The 13,064-nt window shown below is 42.2% G+C and overlaps 1 protein-coding gene across 6 annotated transcripts in view; it reads right to left on the reverse strand.

Moving 5' to 3' along the window:
• cfap206 (cilia and flagella associated protein 206) overlaps positions 1-13,064 on the reverse strand; it is a 121,382-nt gene that overhangs the window by 80,922 nt on the left and 27,396 nt on the right. For 5 of the 6 annotated variants that reach the window (XM_086061198.1, XM_086061199.1, XM_086061197.1 and 2 more), the window contains exon 2: positions 9,661-9,751. The exons of the other annotated variant lie outside the window; for it this stretch is intronic. In XM_086061198.1, coding sequence (XP_085917324.1) covers positions 9,661-9,751 — 91 coding nt within the window. The remainder of the gene's footprint in view (positions 1-9,660; positions 9,752-13,064) is intronic. 6 annotated transcript variants of the gene reach the window in all.

The raw sequence follows: 13,064 nt of genomic DNA on the forward strand, positions 1-13,064 counted from the left end.
TGCCACCATGAATGGAGTGGATAAAATGGATCAAAACATCTCTTACAACCCGGTGTAGCAACTGAAGGACAGGAAGCGAGACGTAACGAAACCGTAGCATGATCCTGATATTAGACTTGATGGCAACACACACTGCAGTATATACTTGCTATTCCCCGGAAAAAACGGCCTGCAAGAAAGTGGAGCACGCAAAGAGGCAATCTGTTGTGCAAATGCTGTTGCGTCTCCTTGCACGCAGGAGAGTGTTACAAAAAGAAAAACTGTCGTTGAAACATCCACATATTTGTAAATAGCACCACAGTTGCACACATTTGTAAATAGTTTGCCAAATTGTTGTCAAATTGTTACACTGTTGAATGTAAATAAACGTATTTTGCTATCAAAAAACACTTTTTCATTCTTGGTGGTAGTGTTTTATAGAAGTAAAGCACTATTTAGGTGTTTGTGGCATCATTCATGGACAAAAAGAAGTGTAAAATTCACTAGAATGCATGAAATAATATCGTTTCACTAAAAGCTTGATTTCTCCGTATTTTGGTCCAAAACAGGCGAAATTGGGTCAAACTAACCATTTTCTATTGTTGATTACTAAAGAGCGGAATAAGGTAGAAACAAACTTTTTTTTCTGATGAAAGATGAAAGTCCAATCTTTCATTTGGTAGTACGTGTGTTTCCATAGTCCAAACAGAACATTTTCTGTGGACCTTGAAAGATCAGTCAAAATGCTTAAATCGGCTGGCACTGACGGCATCCCTTTTCTGAAAACGTCTGGCAGTCAAAGAGTTAAAAGGCTATTTCGCTCACTGTCTTTGAACCCGCACAGGGGGGAGAGCTTTCATTCCTTACATTTTTTTTTACACTGAGCTAAAGATGGGAAAAATTGCAACAAAATAAGCTAAAATTCATATCGGTCGGTTAACGTATGTGCGCGCAGCGTGTCTTGGAAAAAGGTGCTTGATGTGTGATTTTGTCTTTCCTTTTCACATTCATTTCAATGGGACTTTTTTTGGGGAGTTTTTTGGGAATAGCGTCGCCATGGTAACTCAGAATTCTTAGAAAAATAATGCCGCAGCGAGTCAGATCGAGCCGCATCGTTTGATACCTCATTTGTGCCGGTGCGATCTACGGTACGGGCCGCATTTTTGCGGAAAATAATAAACCCTTTTTCCCTTTTTCTAGGATAGTAATATGTGCCTTCTGCTTCGCAGCAGGCCCATAACTAGGATAGTAATATGTGCCTTCTGCTTCGCAGCAGGCCCATAATTATATCAGGACCCTTGAGTCATCAGGTGGCCTTGGGTCAGTGGGGGTTTGAAAATGAAAGAGTTGGCGCCTATTGTTCTGAGGGACTGTCAATTAATATGTTTACAGGCAGGCAATAACCCTTTTAAAACCCGAATATTGGCACTATTTGGGTTTTGTAAGGCCATGTAAACACGGGCAATAACCTAAATATGCTCTTAGCATATAAACGCATTCGGAATACCTCGACTGAACGGCGCATTATTTTCACTGTGTCTATGCTCTCTATTTTCTTTGTCTTCTTTTCTTCTTCTTTGCTGATTTGAATTTGCAAGGACTCTTGCTCTTTGTATTAAAGACTTGTATGCGGAGCTCCATCCGACTCACTAGAGGAGCCTCGCTTGAATACATTGATTTCTCCGCGGCAGTTTCACGTTATTTTGTGTCTCTACGGCGAAAACGCCACTGTTTGTGTCTATATACAAATATGTACAAGTATAGAAGTCCGTGCTTCTGGCGTGTAACCACCAGAAATCTTCAAGCCGGTGCAAACAAACATGACGCTTGCAGCAAAGAACCACACTTTGGAGTGAGAAGGAAACAGACTACTTTATTCAGCATGGTGAGTGACATAATGTCTTTTATTCAACATAGTAAGTTAAAAGCGGAAATGACGTTATTTATGTTATTACATTGTCTGTGCATCGCGGCTCGAACGGGCTATTCCAATCGAGCACAAATGGCCATGGTCCGCCACGCATGTAAACATGTTACCTCGATTGTTTCACAAACCGGAATTTTGACCTTAACCCGAATTTTAACTGCATGTAAACATAGTCAGTGCTTGTGGGGCATTCCTCACAAAGGTATATAAGCCCTTACAGATCTTAGAACAGGGTGCACGCCATTTTTCTTCCCTTTTTGAGAGACGGGTCATCATGCTTACAGAAAGTACACAACACCATCCATCCATCCAATTTCTTTAACTGCTTATTTCTCACCAGAGATGGGAACTCCAGGTCCAGAAAGTAAAAACCCTGCCACATTTTGGCTTTAGCTACTGATGCTTGTACTCAACTGGCAGGTAAACATGGTCATTATGAGAAGCACCTGTGGCTAAAGCCAAACTTTGGAAGGGTTTTTAATTTCTTGACCTAGTTTTCACATTTCTGTTCTGTTAGAATAAATGTACATACGTTATCCCATATTTACTCTTTTAGTAATTGCAAACCATTTATTCAGCAGTGTGACGTATGCTTGAACCTTGTGGGTTGGTCGTCTGTAGAGAGAATAAGCTGCAGTTGCAAAACAGGAACTGAAACCTGACAAGATAGGGGCTGGAACATTTTGAGGTTGAACTGTGAACTTTTAAACCTTCCGCACTGAAGAAAAAAATTTGCATTATTGTCTGCGCAATGAGTCATACTGATTGTCACGTTACTGCTATGTGCGTCCCCAAAACCTTTAGAGCAGCAATAGGCTATGTAACCAGGGCCTACCCAATAAAAAGAGGAGATTTGGCGGAATGTGCTTCAGAACGGGTAGGAGATTGGAATCTGGGCACATCTCTGTTTTGTTCTCCTCGCAAGCAAAAATAATCTAAGTCTGTTGTCTTCCTTCCTGGTCTTTTTCTTTTCCTTTCGGCTTTTCCCTTCAGAGGTCGCCACAATGAATCAGTTGCCTCCATATAACCCTGTCCTCTGCATCCTCTGCTCTCACACTAACTACCTTCATGCCCTCTTTAACTACATCCATAAACCTCATTTTTGGTCTTCCTCTAGACCTCCTGCCAGGCATTTGGAAATTCAGCATCCTTCTGCCAATATACTCACTATCACTCCTCTGGACATGTCCAAACCATCTCAGTCTGGCCTCTCTTTATCTCCAAAGCCTCTAACATGTGCTGTCCCTCTGATGTACTCATTCCTGATTCTATCCATTCTGGTCACTCCTCAAGAGAACCCCAGCATCTTCATCTCTGCCACCTCCAGCTCTGCCTCCAGTCTTTTCCTCAGTGGCACTGTCTCCAGACCAAACATTGCTGGTCTCAACACAATTTTTATAAACCTTTCCTTTCATTTTAGCTAAAACTCTTCTATCACACATCACACCTGACACTTTTCTCCACATTCCAGCCTGCCTGCCTACGCTTCTTCACTTATTTTCCACACTCTCCATTGCTTTGGACTGTTGACCCTAAATTCTTAAACTCCTCAACCTTGTTGTTCTCTTCTCCCTGTAACCTCACTCTTCCACTTGGGTCCCTCCCATTCACACACAGATACTTAGTCTTGCTACAGCTAACCTTCATTCCCCTCCTTTCTAGGGCAAACCTCCACGCCTCTAGCTTCTCCTCCACTTGTTCCCTGCTTTCACGACAGATCATAATGTCATCTGCAAACATCATAGTCCATGGAGATTACTGTCTAACCTCATCTGTCATCCTGTCCATTACCATAGCGAACAAGAAGGGGCTCAGAGCTGATCCCTGATGTAGTCCCACCTCCACCTTGAACTCCTTCGTCCTCTTCAATGCCCTTCTCACTTCATCCTTACTAATCTTTGCTACTTCCTGGTCCACAACAGTCACCTCTTCTATGCTTCGTTCGCTCTCATTTTCCTCATTCATCAACTCTTCAAAGTACTCTTTCCATCTTTTGTCAGCATGGGCCCTGGCAAACTAACTCACTCAATCACTCACTCACATATATACATATATGTATATATATATATATATATATATATATATATATATATATATATATATATATATATATACATATATGTATATATATATATATACATATATGTATATACATATATGTATATACACATATATGTATATATATATATACGTATATATATATACATATGTATATATGTATATGTATATGTATATGTATATGTATATATATATATATATATATATATATATATATATAGCAAAACTATGTATTCCTTTTTTTAATAAGGCTGTACATAAGCACTTGTGACTACTTGCTGGATCCACTGTATAACATTGTAAAGGAAATGTTTAAGTTCATACTGAGAATATTGATCTGCTTTGTTTTAGTAGTTATAATTAACTCATTCACTCCCAGACATTTTGACTGGAACAACCCCACTTCGCACCCGGTTGTTTTACTGGATTTTGACTGATTTTGCAAGGCCCACAGAATATTGTGTGTTCCATGGCTATAAAAAAAAACATCAACAGCAATTAGCATTAGAATATAGCTAAGTTTCATCAAAATTCGCATTCTGGCGAAAACACTACTTTTTTATTACACAGCTTTTTGTTAAAGCATACATTTCAAGCATAACTTTGCCTTTAACACTACTATTTTTTGCTGTTGTGGTAGCTCAAACATCCAAATCATGCTTTCCTTCGACAAAACAACAAACACTACTATAAAAAGGGCTTTTGATAGCAAAATGGCAATTTTTTGGCCTACATCACCAAACTTTTTTTATTCAACTTAAGTGCATACAGGAGTCTCTCTCACACACGTGCGTGCACGAACGCACACACTTACACATGCACGCACGCTCGCATGCTTACACAGTAAGCAACAAGTGTCAACTTGCAAGGTAATTAGCTTATCTTATTCTCAGCCTGCCTGCTCCTTCCACTCGACTCACACACTCATCAGACATCTGTATCCAAATCAATCTGGCTCATCGTCTTCATCGCCTCATATCATCCAAAGAAATCTCAGACTAAACACTCTGTGAACTCGTGCGCTACAGCTGACGTGTCTGCCTCTTACGTTTGGAACGAGTCATTCCCTCCCCACAGCAACTGATCACCTTTATTTGTTTATGTATTTGAACGTACCATTCTTCACACAGCAACTGATCGGCAGCATAATGTTTAGATGGGGAAGAGGTTATAAAGAATGGAAACCTGCCCTTTGGGCAAAGCTGTCACCTTGAGAGCCAAATCAATGCCTGTGGGATTTGGAATTTGTGCGAAGGCTTGAGTTTGTGCTCTAGCAAAGTCACGTAGCTGAAAGTATCCCCAAAAAAATCTGAGCTATTCAAATGAAATGCTATGCTTAATTGATCTAAACTCCCAAAAACATCATCCGCATATAAATCCCCCAGACAACGAAGGCCATGTCGCTCAAATGATTTAAACTGCCTATCATTCCTGGCTGGTACAAAGAGGTGATTATTGCAAATAGGTGTTCCCTTCGGAAGTGAAAACCACCCAAAGCATCGTCTAATTTGTGACGATATTTTTAATGAGTTTATCACAGCCATATTAGAGGTAAAACTAGTGTAAGGTATGGGAATGGTGCCACATGCCAGAGCTGTAAGACAGGTAGAGCAAGAGTCGGCCTCTAAACAGCACCAACTAGACTATGGTGAAGTAAACCAGTGTTATTTTGTGAACATTGGAAGCCCAATAGTAGCTAATAAAATTGGGTAGTCCCAACACACCCACTGACCTACTTCGCTGCAGCAAAGTTTTGCCTGCTCTCGCACGTTTACCGGCCCAAATAAAGGTTGAAACCATATTATCAATTGAAGCAAAGAAAGATTTAGGTAGAAAGATGGGGAGACACTGGAATAAGTACAAGTACCTAGGTAACACATTCATTTTTATAGTCCGCACCCTACCCGCCAAATAGGGGTGGGCGTTATGACGATATTAAATCATTAGAAGAAATGCGGGGCTCACGATCTGTCATTTCTGATCGCGACGCAAAGCATTTCAGCACAATTTAACCGTCAGCTCATTTTCTGTCACTGACTGACAGCTATGTATCTGCTGTCTCCGGTGTGCGTGACCTATGACGGCCAATCAGTGGTCAACTGTAGCGCCTACACACTTCGCCCCCGCCCCGAGTCGTGTCTCAAAAAAAAAAAAAAACAGGCTTGTAGTGGAGGAGGCTGAAAGCGAGTTTGTTCCGAAGAGAAATTAATCGTCCATGATATGGAACTGTTTTGGATTAACACCAGATGACAAAGACCAGGCGTAAATCATATGCTAAGTGTGCAAGGAGCGCATGAAGACAAGTAAGGGCAACATTACAAACGTGTTCAGCCACCTGAAACGGCAAAACAGCACATTGTCACAGAAGCATTCACCAAAATGACATCATGACATTGGATACGCGTTACGAGCTGCGAAGTCATAAGTTGTTTTTACCCCCTAACACCGCCATTCCTTGCATGATTGCAGAGAAATAGTGGCGAAATAGTGGCGCAAAAAAAAAAAAGTGCAGTTTTTTTGCAACAAGTGACCTCTGGTCCAGTCGTAAGTCATATAGTAGCGTTTGTGAAATGATCATGCTAACCAAGCAAGAAAACAACACGCTAACGTTAGCACACAAAGACAAAAGTCTGTGTTGCATTCACATCCAGACCATGGGAAACTACATAATCCGCCACCCACCCACAATGGTTGCTACAAAATTGTGATCTTTACCTATGAAAGGGTGCTTTTTACTTACCCACCAGCAGCAGTTTTTTTTCCAACTTTGTTTACGTGCTGCTTTTGTTTTTAACCATGACTAGCAGCCAAATTGTGTGCAAAATACTTGGACAATTTGGTTGGCGGCCGATCTGGCTTTCAACTGATGTGGTAAAAGACGGCCTGCTTTCTCACCATGTTCATACAAGGACCCACAAGAGAATATAATTTCAAGTGGTCGTCCTACTCCTGAAGTAGTCATCATGAAAACAGGGAAGAATTTCATCCGTCACTTTCAAGCCAGGACGTACGAGAAACATAAATGGCTCGCTGGCTGTTCACAGGTTAGCAAACTGTTGATTGTTGGTTGAAATCGCTTGTGGTTTTGCTGCGATTTTTCCGGGTTGAGACCACTTCGTGGGAACGAGTCAGTTCCGAATACTGTAAATTCCAACGTATTGGCAAATTTGTGGGCATGTGATTGTGTCATTTCACTCACCACGGAGCTGGTTACGTTACAGTGTGTGCGCATCAACCTGCGTCAGTCCTGAATATTTTATTATATTTTTAATTTTATACCTACAACGTGGTATGAAATAATAATAAAATATTTAATATTAAAATTAATAATAAAATTACCCCCCAATTTATCCACTCGCACCCTGGCGGGCGCTCACATATGTGTCACTCCAGCATGCCCACTCTAAAAGGTCAGAGCTCACCACTGATTTCTGGTATAACATACCTGAAATAATAACATAACGACCCTCTGGGTCTAAAAGTGAAGTGTAGGTTCTTCCTAATCAATATGGCTGTGCCTCTTGTTTACAAATTTAATTTTGAATGAACAATATGGCCAAACCAGTGCCTGCTTAACTTTCTATGATCAGAGTTTCTTAAGTGAGTCTCCTGAATTTGCTGTGTAATTTGGGCTGAAACATCTTCTAAGGACTCAATACTCTGTGTTCCGACATTGTGGACTGTGTTTTGTCCAGTTTAGCTTCCACAGCAGCGAACGTATTTTTAAAGTAGGCCGCGATGCTAGCCCTGTGGTCCTCTAGGAGGCTTGATAGGCTAGATATGCTAGTCACACAAACACTGCACGACGTCGAGGTGTCTACTTCGACTTTTCGCTGTAGTTTCGAAGATAGTTTCGAAGATAGTTTCGAAGATAGTTTCGAAGATAGTTTCGAAGATAGTTTCAAAGATTTTAACATCTTGCACAGACACTTTAAGTGCACAGTACCCTACAAAGCAGTTTCACTTATAGGCAGGGACGAAAGTGGGCCGGAACGGTGCGGAACTGCGTTCCGTTAAAAAAAAATTGTTCCGGTCCGAAAATATGATCGCAACTGTCAAAACCCTATGTTAAATAACCTGCCAGGCTGCCACCTAAGAAGAAACAAAATCTACTACTACTACCAGATTCACCAAAAGTTGGGGGAGCATGAGGCGCTGCGATTGCATATTACGCGGACGGGTGCGTGTGTGGGGCGGTGCGTAGGATGCGTTTGGAGACACAGTGCGGCAAAAATTCGCATATTTGCCAAAGTTGAAAATTTTGAACTTTCTTCGCATTTCGCCTCACGGCCTGATAGGCTGAAATATGTGCCACATCGGCTTCGGGGATGGACTACGTCACACACAGCAGTCTGTTGTCACCTGCGTGCAACAACACGGGCAGCCACTTAATACCCCCGTAAAATAATGTATCCCCTCCTGCGGGTACAACGCTTTTTTTTTTTAAATAAATAAATAAAAACACACGTGGGCTTTGTTTTGAAACAAGAAAAAAGTATATATCACGGAGAAGCAAAAGAAAAGCAAGCACTCGCGCGCATGCATTCAATGACTACACACGTAGTAGGAAATCTCAAATATACATAGAAAAAGCTCAGACGACTGATTGTTGCTGTTTTTCTGTTTTGTTCCAGATGTTTGAAATTTAAATATCTGTTTACAAGGAACCTTTTCTCTGGTAAAAGTTAGAATATCCCAGAGCAGGGAATGCAATTTTTGTACGGGGTTAAATACTTTTGGCACAACAGTGGAACGCTTCCCCTTATTTTGGTGTGAACATAGCATAAAGTACTTCTGAATTGTTCCAGTGTGCTTGTGTAGCGTAATCCGTTTCCAACGATATCTATTTAGTTATTTATCCCACGGAGTTCTGTCCACCGGTTCCGTTCTCTGTGTATCTGACGAGTCGCATCGATGTGTACACGTGTGTTTTTGTTATCTGCTATCATTAAAAAAAAAATATATATATATATATATATATATTTTGGCTGCGCAGCAACCTTTATGTCAGGGGTTTCCGGCAATAAATTCTAGCCACTTTCAGCCCTGCTTATAGGGCAACAAAAAATAGGGTCTTATTTCCCAAAAATAAGTTTGAGTTACGGGTGACGAAGACTACGCCGCACTCACATGCTCACCCAACCGGAAGTCTGTCTTCTATTTTTTCTTCTCAATTGTATCTGTTTGATTTGATGTGATGCCCAATCATTAATTTTTCTTTAAGACATTAAGATTCATATTTACCTTTTTACTAGTTTCTGCATTACAGTCACTGTTTTTCTTTTTTTAAATACAAAAAAAGTTTTGGGGAAAAACAGTGACTGTAGGAATTAGAAGACAAGATGAACATTTTTAACCATTAAGTTTCAGCGTCTGCGATTGGCTGGCAACCAGTTTAGGGTATACCCCGCCTACTGCCCAAAGACCCTTGTGAGGACAAGCGGTTAAGAAAATGGATGGATGGATAGTTTCAACGTTTGCTACAGCATGATATTCTTCGGGGTCTTGATAGGTGCTTCCAAATAAAATTTATTATTAATTATTATTATTATTATTTCAACCAAACTGTTAACTGACCATCTTTTGGTAGTTGAGGATAAGTGGTATGGAAAATGGATGGATTAATTCTGAATACAACTTTGTATTCCTTAAAACAACAAGAACAATCATGCAATATATAAAAAAGATTTACTTACGTCTAGAAGTGTAATTCATGTCAAAATACACTTGCATCTTGATTGTGTCAAGGGATGAGCTGCATGTAGCTGTGAGTGTCTCCATGCACACCTGTAGGGAATATTTCCAAAGGAATACTGTAAATTAAAGTTTTGATCTAGAAATTAGAAAAAGCTATGGAATTTATGGCCACTTTCTTCGGGCTACTGTAAATATGCTGACATAGATGGGAGAGTGCTGCTGAGAAACTTTTTTTACTTCTATTTTCTATCTACTTTCCTATCACTTTAATAATTTATATCTAGCACCTCTTCAACCAACTTTACTTATGGAGCAAAAATAATCTATGAATTATCCACAATTATTTACTGTCCTTGTCCGATACACCACTCACACATCATCACTGTTGCATTTCACAGGCAACCCTAAATTTTCCCTCACATGCCTTGACATTAGCCGTTTCTCCAGGGGCATTAGTCCCTCTCCATCCTGGTGACAGAATACCCTGGTAGTAAAAAGTTCCTACTACCCTGTGGTTTGTATCTCCTTAACTCCTTATTGTACAGTGTAGGTTTCTTAAACATCATTGCAGGCATACACCACTATTCACTGGCCTTTCAAGTTGATGTGTTATTTTAAGTTTAAAGGTGCATTAAGGAAGTTTAAATGTTAAAATTACAGATTTATGTATATATATTGGATCTATATACAGAGGCAATGCCATGATGTGTAGCGCAAGCCCTGACGTGTTTACAACTGTGTCGATAAGCCTATAAATCTCTTCTAAATAGAGGTTTTCGGGCGAATACGCTAAGAATGTGACGTCATGCGTACCCCTGTCTCTGAGTAGAGTTTCAAATTCTTTCTTTTTTTCACTTCCGCATTATTGGTTTAATTTATTTTTTGCGTAATTTGAATGTATTGCTGGAATGCTCAAAAAATAAAATAAAATAAAAATAAAAGTTTCCAATTCTGCGCCATAACACGTAGAAGAAGAAGTGCTTACGCTGAGACACCTGGTATAAACAACACGACTGCAAGCTTTTACATTGTAAAGAATGAAATCTGCTTATAGTAACAAAAGGACGCGTTCGAGCACACCTGCAACACCGGCACAGAGCCCCCCAAACAAAAATAAACTACAAATTGTATCCAGTTTGACAAAACGAGCCAAAGTAGAGTCTGATAGGCGCAGACAGAGGACTCGTGTAAACATCAGAGTGGTTTTTGAGCAGTGGAAGATACTGAGAAGATCTCTGGGCAAGACCAAAAAACCCACAGTTGGTTGGAGGTCTTGACATGGTCCAGGCCAAGTTTGAAGTAAATCGGCTGAAACGTGTAGGAGAAATGGGCAAAAGAATGCCTCCTGTATATGTGCAAAAATCGGCAAAACATGGGACATTCAAAAATGTAGAGCTCACTTCCTGTTCATTTTAGCATGTGGGTCCAAGATAATTTTTTGTAGGTGTGTGGCTCCCTCATATACCTAAAACTTGTCGTAGATCTTGCTAAACGTACAACCGGTGCTGCTTCGTTAAAAGTGAGTAGGAGCTAGTGAGTAATTTTTGTAAAAATCGCACAATACATGATAAAATATTGCTCATTTTGCCAGGCCAGATGTGTGCACCAAGTTTCATGAGTGTCTATGCATGTTTAGGCCCTCAAAATTGGCGTTTTCTTTGCCAAACAGTACCTTGCCACGCCCACACAGATTCACACAAACTTTGTGTTATGACATCATGAAGGCCTAAACACTCTTCTGAGCAAATATGAGGTAGATCCAGTTAATGTGGTTGGAGAAAAAAGTTGAAGATTTGTTTAAAAATTTTATTGGCAGTAGGTGGCGCTATCAGTACGAATAAATATAAGTTCGTAGATGTATTCAGACCTGGACTCTCATCAAATGTGTGAAATTTTGAGAAGATAGGATCATCTGGGTAAAGTTAACGCAGCTTTTATTGTCCCGGTGGATCATCAGACTATGCGGCACCGTAGGTGGATCATCAGACTATGCGGCACCGTAACGGCCACGCCCTTTGCCGAAATGTTACAATATTCTTTTTTTTTTTTTTGAAGAGCTCAGTATTGTTAATTCGGTAATGTCATCATCATTGCTCTCTTTTTTTATTTTATTATTTTTTTTATTATTTTTATTATTTTGTATGTGGGTGAGAATGTGTATGTGCGTGCGTGCGTGCGAGTGTGTGTGTGTGTATTCGTTAGTTCACCAAAAACCTATTAAAAAAATCCCATACCGTTCACCTAAACCGAACACCGCCGTCAGGAGACCCGAGGAAGGACCAAAGAAAACAAAGGAAAGTGAAATCCAGCATCGACCAGACACCACCCACCGGGCCACCAACCAGAGTTCTTCACCAACCCCAGAAACATCTAAATTCCAACAAATCAGGGAGACCTCAAGAGACCAAAGGAGAGACTGAGGAAAGGAAGGAACAAACGACAAACGAAGCAGAGTGAGATCCACAGACACCAGCCTCCACCGATTCAATGATCTGAGGAAGAAGCAGATTGTGTCTGAGTTTCGATAGATGCTGGTGTGGTGGATCTGGCATGCATGCAAATCTCCACCAAAGAGGGGAGCCGTCGACCCCTGCCAGGACAGAGCAAGCGCAACACCTCAGCGCCAAAGGACGACCCCCGGGCCCCTCCAGGGCCACCGGCCGGAGAGCAAACCCAGGAGCAGGAGCGCCCCCAACCCCAACACGGCTCGCGCCCCCAACCCAACGCAGCAGGACGGGGCACTGCAGGCCCGCCAGGCACCCCACCGGTCCACAGCCCCCGCTCCCCCCATGACCCCCCGCCCCCCATCCACCCCCGCCATCCACTCCAACCCAGCCCCAGCCGCCCCCAAGCCCCCAGCACCCCACCCCCAACAAAGCCGCCCCACCCCCCGAACACCCGGCAGCCCCCCAGGTCCCGACCCCCAGCCCCTGGGGACCCCCCGCACCCGGGCATCGGCACCGAAGAGGGGCCGGACAGCGGAGCGGAGAGGACACTCGCGTTCACCCCACCCCCCGCCGCGTGGAGGGATGGAACACCGGGGGCAGAAGGGGAGATGGGGGCACCGGAGGACGGCCGGCACCCTCGAACCCCAGGCCCAGCGGGGAAAGGCCCCGGTCGCCACTCCAGCGTTCTTAGTGAAAGCTAACCCCTGTTACTGAGTCCGCCAGCTCTCCGACTGGCGAACTCTACCCCTAAACCTTGAATGTGACCCCACCCAGTGTATATACAAGTGTGTGTGTGTGGTGCATTAAAATTGGGAGCAGGTGAACCGGAGCAGAGGGAAATGATATCTCCACGCTCCGATCCACCCGCCTCCCAGGCATGTCAGTGAGTGTATGTGGTGCATTAAAAAAATAAATAGGGGGGCGGCGCGGCGGGGACACGGACAGGGGACCGCAGC

This window comes from Leptonotus elevatus, chromosome 18 (genome assembly GCF_054856555.1).
Source record: "Leptonotus elevatus isolate MCC_2025b chromosome 18, RoL_Lele_1.0, whole genome shotgun sequence".
NCBI classification, from domain to species: domain Eukaryota; kingdom Metazoa; phylum Chordata; class Actinopteri; order Syngnathiformes; family Syngnathidae; genus Leptonotus; species Leptonotus elevatus.